This window comes from Penaeus monodon, unplaced genomic scaffold, assembly GCF_015228065.2.
Source record: "Penaeus monodon isolate SGIC_2016 unplaced genomic scaffold, NSTDA_Pmon_1 PmonScaffold_11670, whole genome shotgun sequence".
Lineage (NCBI taxonomy): Eukaryota > Metazoa > Arthropoda > Malacostraca > Decapoda > Penaeidae > Penaeus > Penaeus monodon.
The window spans coordinates 1-10,244 of NW_023640459.1; the positions used below are offsets into that span (position 1 = coordinate 1).

The 10,244-nt window shown below is 34.7% G+C and overlaps 1 protein-coding gene and 1 pseudogene across 1 annotated transcript; one reads left to right on the forward strand and one right to left on the reverse strand.

Annotated features, from left to right (window-relative positions):
• The first annotated feature begins 8 nt into the window (after positions 1-8).
• LOC119568938 (serine/threonine-protein kinase rio2-like) lies at positions 9-4,321 on the forward strand. Its single transcript, XM_037917329.1, is given in 8 exon segments — positions 9-126; positions 452-620; positions 1,094-1,122; positions 1,125-1,302; positions 1,482-1,673; positions 2,996-3,091; positions 3,478-3,844; positions 3,879-4,321. Coding segments are annotated over 8 exon segments (1,554 nt in total). The 3' UTR covers positions 4,284-4,321.
• A 402-nt stretch (positions 4,322-4,723) lies between these two features.
• LOC119568937 lies at positions 4,724-9,418 on the reverse strand (annotated as a pseudogene).
• Between the last annotated feature and the right edge of the window lie 826 nt (positions 9,419-10,244).

Genomic DNA, 10,244 nt, shown 5'->3' on the forward strand with positions numbered 1-10,244 from the left:
AAATGGTAATGTTTTTCTCATTCTCCTCAATACTGGACTGCCCACACTTGCGTGGTGGTGGTGTGCACAGGATGCTCAGGGAACTCTGCAAGCATCGTCTCTGTGCATATGAACGAGGAAAGCACTGTAAGTGAGAAATCTACACAAGCTGTTCTTGTTGTATGTGACTTTTTTCTTTTCCTTTTTCTTTTTTCTTCATCTATTTTTTCTTTTCCCCCGATACATGATGACAATAAGCTCTTGTCTTTCTAGTAGGAAAATTGTAGTTTTTAAGGATCATTAGAAATACAATGGATATTTATGTAAAAGCTAAAATCAGTACATTTTCATCTCCTTCAGAAGATTTGTAAAACAATTAGATCATTACACAATGAGATTAATTTTCTGAAAGTCATCATAATCTTTCACTTGTGTTAGATGAAGATGCAAAACTGTTTTCTTTAATTTTCAGATGATGGATACAGATTGACAAACATGGGTTATGACTACTTGGCCCTGAAAGTGCTTTCATCCCGAGATGTCTTAGGCTCTGTAGGCAGCCAGATTGGTGTTGGGAAAGAATCTGATATTTATGTCACCAGTGACCCAATGGAAAATCCACTCTGCATGAAACTACATAGGTAAGAAGGGAGGAGCACAAGGAGAAGGGAGAACATAGCAGAAGGTGAGAATGGAAGTGGATAGAATAGCAGGCATCATTTTAATTGTCTTTCGAGAGATTCATTGTAGTATAGTTAACCACTTGTTAGATTTGAGTCTAAAAAAATTATATTTCTTGTTTTCATTCTTACCTGACTCGCATGCTATCTTTATTAATATCATCTTGAAGAAGATGCTATCCATCATTGCAGATATTGATGTAAAAGTAAAAAAAATTGTTGCCAAAGACTCAGTAAGTAAGTAGCTAGTGATGAGACCAGTGACATGATGTGTCCAAAGATAAACAATGTGCACATATAGCAGTAGTAATAGGCTAATGATATTTCTTTCCCAAAACAAATCAATGAGAAATATGAAACACATTCTTGGTACCCACACACTCAGTGCATGGCCTTTGACTAATTCAGCTATTTAAAATCTCACTTTTTTCCAGGCTTGGGAGAACTTCCTTCCGCAAGCTGAAGGAAAACGTGATTATCATCATCACAGGAATAAGGCCTCTTGGATCTACCTATCTAGGCTGTCAGCCACTAAAGAGTTTGCTTACATGAAGGCCCTCTATGACCGAGGGTTCCCAGTACCAAGACCAGTGGATTGCAATAGACACTGTGTGATTATGGAGATTGTGAATGGTTATCCACTGTAAGTAGGTTGTTTTGCAGCCCATTAGATATGTATGCATGGTGTCTGACAAGTGATAATCTTAATCCAAAAAAAATTTATATCAGTTTTCTTCTTTAAAGGATGACATACATATCTTCATTCAGCTAAGTTCATATCAATTCAAATCTCAAACTTACAAAATTATTTCACATCTTCAGGTGCAACGTGCATGATGTAAAAGACGTCCCTCAGCTTTACAGCGATCTAATGGACCTGATCGTGAAGCTGGCCAGCCATGGTGTCATTCACGGGGATTTCAACGAGTTCAACATCATGGTGGATGATGACGACAAGCCTGTGCTGATTGATTTCCCTCAGATGGTGTCAACTGACCACGAAAATGCCAAGATGTAAGTCCCCACTTCAGTTTTTGGATATGTGAAGAAAAGAATGAAATTAAAAGTTATATGACTTTTATTTCATGTCATATATCTTTTGCTATATTATTAACATTAATGTTATATGTACCAAATGACAAATGAGTTATGGAAAAAGATATTAAATCATGATGGTTCATGAGAATAAATGTAAAATCTTATGTGATAATGGTATTATATAGAAACTTACGCATCATACAAGTATGAAGTATGAGGCCGTGAAGTATGTTGGCACCACACACAGTGTAAATATCACTACAAATATACTAGATCAAATAATGATAATGAAAAATTTAAATATTCTCAAAGACCTGGGTTGGCTTATTTAATTCTTACCAAAATTTTTATCATTAATACCTCAAGAACTTACATATTTTGAGCTGTAACATATGTATACATATATACACATATACATATGCATACATACACATACATATACAAATACATATACATATACATATACATATACATTACATATACATATACATATAACATATATACATATATACATATATATACATATATATACATATATATACATATATATACGTAAATATATATATATACATATACATATATATACATATATATACATATGTATTGTGTGTGTGTGTGTGGGCTGTCGATGGTACAAGTGGAGGGAGAAGTGTAAGATCGAGTTGAGTGGCAAAGGATGGTGGAGAGGTCCACGCTGCTCAAACATAAACATACCGTTATTGATGATGATGTGTATATATATATATGTATATTATATATATATATATATATATATGATATATATATATATATATGTTATATATATGTATATATATATGTATATATATATGTATATATATATGTATATACATATATACATACATACATACATACATACATACATACATACATACATACATACACATACACACACACAATGTATACATACACACATATTTTACAAAGGTAGCAAAAAGTCAAGTATTACAACTTGTGGATTCCTTCATTGATCCACATGAAAGTTAAACATTGATAATTAATGTAAATAATCATAATTTCAAAGATTTAAATTAATTAAATTATGTACCTTAAATGAGATTTTGTTGAAATTTCAACAGGCATTGATAAATGACATTTTACTCTTTTTTCAGTTTTTATTTAAGAAACAAACGTAGCAGGAATATGACTTGTTAGTCACTGACTTTTAGTGTTTTAAATATCAATAAGGGCATTGATAATTTCTTGCTGAGTTAAATCTATAACAGTGCCATTACTCAGTTGAAATTTTCTCTTCACACTCATTTATTTTTGTTGTGCAGGTATTTTGACCGTGATGTGAACTGTGTACGTGAATTTTTCAAGAGAAGATTTAGCTATGAGAGTGAGCTGTATCCTGAATTGAGGTAGATGTTGTGGTAAGTATGCAGAATGTCTGTGTAGCTGATAGTGATTATTATAGACATAAGGTAAATTCTGCTTTCCAATCAAGCATAAAGTTCTGTGTTGTTAAATTTTAATTTTATTGAGGGACTGTAAAAAGTACCAAGATGTTATGTATTGATCAAGGAAAAAATATTTGAGTTTGCAATTCGTGGTCAGAGAACAGTATCTAGGAGCACCAATAAGAATATTAATGTATGGTGCCCAGTTCAGTGTTTCAAACTATTAGAAGTCTTGGAAAAGCATATTTCCATATCCATTGTAGCAAATATAACAAATTTTACTATTACATTCTAATCCAGTATGTATCCATAGTGTCAAAGTTTTGTTAATCAGTCCTTTCTTTTTTTCTACCTAACAGGAGGGAGGATAATCTGGATAAAGAGGTATCTGTGAGCGGATTCTCGAAAGAGATTCAAGAGTTCAATGAACATTTCAATGTTGGGAAAGATTTTGACACGACAGTCGAAGAGGAAGATGAAGATGAGGATGATGAAGAAAAAGAAGGTGAGGATGGCATTGATGATAGTTATGAAAGCGGTAATGAAGGAGAGATACCATACCTTGAGGAAGAGGAAGCCTCTAAGGTACAGGACCAGACCGAGACAACAAGCCTTAAAAAAGAGGAACTTGCCAGGTTGCAAGATGAGGTAGACACATTGTGTAAGGAGCTAAATACAGAGAGAACTTTTGACAATGGTGAAAATGATGAGGTATTGGATATGAATGTAAAAGAGCAAAATATTGGCAAGAGAAGAAGAGAAAGAAGTTGAAGAGGCTCCGTCAGAAGTAAGTGAGAGACACTCCAGACGAAAGAAGGGGAAGGATGCAGACCGAGAGGCGAGGCTGCTCTTCATAAAGCAGTTGGCCAAGGCCAGAGAGTTACGTCAGCACTGTGAAGAAAATGGGGAAGAAGCCCCACCACTTGAAGACATGATAGATGACTCAATGAGTGACATACACAGTGTCCGCAGCTTTTCGACAACAGCAAGCACCATAGAGCCAGAGGAGGTTAAACGGCGAATGCAGAAGGATCTTACAAGACGGGAAAAGCAGCAGATTTCCAAAAAGAATTTGAGGGTGAAGGGAGAAGCAAATGCATACAGGAGATCCAAACTGGCAAACGCAGCCACAATCAAAGAGTCAGTGGGATGGGATGAGTATTAAATGAATTATAAGTTTAAAATAAACTATACTACACAAAATCTTAGTTTTCAAAATCTAGAAAAAAAAAAAAAAAAAAAAAAAACTTGAAGAGTGAGATCACAAGGTACTCATTTGCATTATTATTGTTTTTTTTTTTCTAAGTGCCCTGTCCTACAAGGACAGCGATCGTGGATTTCCATGATTTTCTTGGCAATTTATAGCGGTGGTTTGCCGTTGACATTATATATCACAGTATTTATTTATTGAAATTTTCTGCCATATCAACATCTAAGGTCATTAGCATCATAATCAATATATAGCAATAGGGTGGAGCTTTTCACTTTTTCTTTTTCTTTCTTTTATCTTTTCATTTTATCATTAATTGATGATCTACTCCTGAAAATTCCTTCATTCCAAACAGCATTCTATACACATAATAATGGGAAATAACATTAACAAAAAACATTTTTTCTTCAACTTTATTATTGTAAACCATGCATAAGAGAACAGAGCTGCACAAATGTTAAATGAAATGTCAAAAAGTGAAGTAAAAAGGCAACAGTTCTCTCGCTTTCTCTCCAAGACTCTTCCAATTATCAGCTTTTCATTCACAAGAGATCATGACCTTGACTGCTCCACCTGCTCCTGTGCGAGCAGTTTCAAAGGCCTTGAGGGTTTCCTCCAATTTGAAGCGGTGAGTAATGAGAGGCTTGACATTGACCTTGCCTGATGCTATCATATCCAGTGCCAAAGAATAGCTGGAAAAAAAAAAAATCCCTAAATATGTAATAATAATTTTTTTACTACTTCTATTTCATATTTTACTGGTGTACTTTAGATTTTTATTATTTATTTATTAATATAAAGGACTGACAGCCATTCTGTTTGGCATCATTTTGAGGGATAATCAGTATGGTACATGAGTCAATACCACAGATGTGTTTCTTATTGAACTAAAAAAGTAGACTTACAGAACTAAAATGATAAAAAATCAGTCCAAGCAACTTTTTATGAACACATTTAGCTTTTCAATAAATCAAAAGTAGTGAAGCTGAATGATCAGTCCTATTCCAGAAATTTTAAAATGCCAAAGCACGTACCAGTTAGCATAACGGAAGATGCCTCTGATGTCCACCTCTCGTACAGCAGCATTGACAATTGGGATCTTCACCTCTGATGGACCTAAGCCAACAAGGACCATCATGCACCAGACTTTGTAGCCTGTAATGGGAGATAAAGATTGACTTTGTATTAAAATGTCACTTGATTACAGAGGCACTTCTTCAATTGGCTTCATGACCAGTTGGAAAAGTATTAAAGACTAATGTCAAAGGAGAAAGGCTTACAATCTCTGAAACAGAGAATGAAGCTCATTATTTTATATATCCTTATTCACAATATCTAACAAATAATAATGATAAGGTACTTACAAAAATACCAAGGCGAATGCTTGACTCGGCACCACTACACTCAATAGTGATGTCTGGCATCCCCCCCATCTCCTTTTCAACCTCCTTAGCAATAGCTTCAGCATCTCCTGAACTTACAAGGATGGTGTGGTCTGCCCCCATCTCCTTTGCCATCTTCAGTCTGTTCTCAGCAATGTCTGAAACAAGAGACCATAGGAAATTTTAAGGACATTCTTATAAAGTAATACCCTTTGGACAATGAAGTGCTATGCCAGCTCATTACTACTTTAATTTCAAAGCAACCACTATTTACTACCCATTTTCATGCACACACACTATTGAAGTTTGTAATTCACACCATATATACTCAGCAGTTGCCTCATGGACTCTCTCTTTACTTTTTATCACTAAACCAAATGCCTGATCAATGTACCCTATTTGTTCTGCTGAACCATCAAACCGGCTTTAGTACCTTCTCTTATTCCCTTCCCCAACAACCAGTGTAAACTTTACCAACATATTTCTATAAATGATGTAATAATATCTCTCACTCTTCCCTTAGTACAATGATACAATGAATCCTTCCAGGTGGGACCACATCAGCTACTAGACATACAATTAGTAACTTAATCATCCACAACTCCAGTCCCTCCCTTGTCAAATATACTATACTGCCTCCTTTACTTCCTTTCGCATAATCAGTGCTTCCTTTCCTGGACCTAAAATCTACATGATGTGCCTTATCTATAAAACTGAACAAACCTTTATAAAGCAAACAGACATTTTCTTATTCTTTCTATATTCTTTGCCATTTTCTCCCTGTTTTATGTCCAGAGAGATACCAGATAGATACCTCTTGTAAGCATCACTCAGTCTTTTCTGCAACTACTCTCCTCTTAAGTCCTCATTTTACTTTTTATACCTCTACTTCTACCTCTCCCATTCTTTTACACTTCATTCTTCTCTTATACACAATACTCTCTCTTCAAGAACTTGCTCATTCCTAATGCCTCTCACTCCTTTTGATTACTGAAACTATCTTCAACAAGGTAGATGGTGATCTGACAGCTCTCCACCATCTCCCCTTAACACATTCACATCCAGTGGTCACTTTGTTAAAATTCTTGCCATCAGCACATGATCCAATGGTGCTTTATCCACAACTCTTAAACCATCTACTCTGCTCAGGTATACTTAAACAATCTATCTTTTGAAAAGCAACAACTACCAACACTAACTTCTGCTCCATATACAAATACAATAACCATTCTCCACTTTCCTTTGTACCTGGCACTCAATATTTCTTCACTACTCCTATCTTAATATCCCCCCACCCTGTCAATGAAAATACCATCACCATATAATTTTCTTCCTCACTGTAATCATGCGAGAATTCACTATCACCCAAACCTCATAATCTCATCTCACCCCACATTATTCCCTTTCCACCTCTCTCATTATTGACACTAGACACTCAGCCTTTTACCATTCTCAAATGTCAATTCATTTTAATTTCACACAGCATTAACACACCAAACTTTCTTCTTGAAAATTCTTCCTATTTCTAGCCTTTTAGACCTTCATTTTATAGCAATATTCATTCATAGACCTGATTCTTAGGATCCTCAGAGGTACAAGTATTGCTCTCTCCTCCCTTTCTCTATCTTGCCTGGCTGAAGGAACAACTACAGTGGAGAATTTACACTATTTTTAGATTCCTATCTCCTCACTGCGCTGTAAACACATACATAGTAAGGGTCAAATTTGTTAATGGAACAATTTTGCAATGGCAGAGTTCATTTTAATTTAACAAAAGTGATCTCTCAAAGTAAAAGGCAATTGGCTAGTCACATTTGGGGCTCTAATATTATTACAGAAGGTATCATTGTGAAACCAAGAACCCAGATTAAAAAAAGTCTTGGATGGATGACATCAAGAGGTAATCACACCCTGGATATTATGGAGAATGAAAATTTTATGCAATGACTGGTGTCTTAGTAAGAAACGTTATCAAGTTTCAGATCTATGGAGTATTTATATAGGGTTTTCTCTAATATATTGGCTCCTTGAATAACTTCACATCCAAAGGACTCCAATTATGAATTAATAATAAAACAAATCATAAATAATTCCTATGAATAATAATATTACATATTAATTATAAAAAAGAGTATGGTCATAGTAGTAAAACAATCGCAATACAAATGATATAATACAATGATATAACAATTAATAAGACAATTTTGAGTAATTTAAACTAATAAAATCAAAGAACCAACAATACCTGTAATGCAAAACCTTAGTAGCTCCCATGGCCTTTGCAGTGAGCAGGTTAACCAGTCCAATGGGTCCAGCTCCACACACCAATACTGTGGAACCCAGGGTGACACCCGCACGCCTGCAGGCATGGACACCTACACTTAGGGGTTCCAAGATGGCTCCTTCTTCAAGGGTCACGTGATCTGGAAGCCTGATGGGAGGAGGAGGAGGAAGAGGAAGAGGAAGAGGAAGAGGAAGAGGAGGAAGAGGAAGAGGAAGAGGAAGAGGAGGAAGAGGAAGAGGAAGAGGAAGAGGAAGAGGAAGAGGAAGAGGAAGAGGAAGAGGAAGAGGAAGAGGAGGAGGAGGAGGAGGAGGAAGAAGAAGAAAAAGAAGAAGAAGAGGAAGAAGAAGAAGAAGAAGAAGAAGAAGAAGAAGAAGAAGAGAAGAAGAAGAAGAAGAAGGAGTGGTAGAAGAGAAGGAAGGAGGAAAGGAAAAAAACATTAATTAAAAAAAGAACAAAAGGGATTTTTTGTATCATGCTCCTATATGCTTAAAAAGAAAAGCGAAACTAATGCGGGCCAGAATTTTGAAAGGGAACATATATATTCCCTATGGACATTTCACACATCTACTTCATTATCCATGCTATCCATGTATCAGAAAAATGCAGTACAAAATAAAAGAATTACAAAATTACTTGAAACAAAAATCTGCTGCATGTTTATAGTAGCGACACAGATTCCCATGGTAAGGAGGGGTGGCACAGAGATAACATCAGGACACAGGTTGTATTTGCCACCTTTGCAATAGTCACACATGCGACAAGGAACACCTGGTTCAATGGCAACTCGATCACCTGGAGTAGACAGAAGACACACTTTAACTCTGAGCCACTGAAATACCTCTTCTTGTAGGGTAACATCAAGCTGATTCACTTTATATCTATAAGGCTTAAACCTTGTGATTCCAATGGTGTAAATGACATCTGACAAGCACGGCTTATCAACTGGCTTTCACCAACTCTTTTCAGCATTTTCATACTGAATAGACCATGCTAAAGTATAACAATCCATCTTCAAAAAGCAGACATTAATAATGTATCCTTAAAAAATTAAAATGAATCATCATAATGAAAGCTGTAAATGTGAGGGCCCACGGCACAAGCAGAATTGGCAAGTGCTCAAAACCTGAAAGGATTAAAGCCCAGTACAGTAGAAATGGGACTAATTACTGTACAAAAATAAAACCAACCACTACAAAACAGTAAAAAAATCAGAAGAAATACCTCAACAGTACAAAATCTTAAACAAACTTGAACCTACCAATCTTCAAGTGTTTCACATTCTTCCCACACTTAGCCACAACACCTGCAGACTCATGACCCAAGATCATGGGGGCCTTGACAATGAAGTCCCCAATGCTTCCTCGGACCAAGTAAGACACATCTGAGCCGCAGATGCCAACCTGAGCCATGCGCAGAAGCACATCTGAAATGTTAAAGAGGACTTTAAACAAAGCTTAAATGAGCTCTATTTCATATTTAATAAAGTGTCTGAGTGTTTGTGTGTATGTATTATATATATATAATTATATATATAATATATATATAATATATATATATATATATATATATATATATATATAATATAGTACACACACTACACATATGTACTATACATAATATGTATATATGTATATAATATATATATATATATAATATATACATATATATATATGTATATGTTGTATGTGTTGTATATGATATTATGATTATATGTAATATATTATATGTATATATAATATATATATATATATATTATATATAGTATATATATATATATATATATAAATAGTAATTAGCTATTATTATACATATGTGTTTATGGTAGTATTGTATATGTGGATACTATATTTTGTGTATATATGCTAGATGTATCTATGTATTTGGATGGTTATGTATGTATGTTTTGTAATAAAGTACATATGTTGTATTCCCTTTACACATCTATAAACCCTCAAATAATATTTACATCTTAAAACTATAATGTCAGATTTTACCATCAGCCCAATTTCAGGTATTGGTGTTTGTTCCTGGAAAATTGAGGTAAAATTTAAATTTCACTATTTCACACACAGCCCAAACATCAACTTCAATATCATGACTGAAACTATAAAGGTTGGTTTTAATATATATAGTACCAACCTTTTAATTTTTGTCAGTCATGATTATTGAAATTGCATGTTTGCTGTGTTGTGAAAATTTGTGAAATTAATAGTAAACCTCAATTTCCAGGAACAAACACCAACCTGAAAG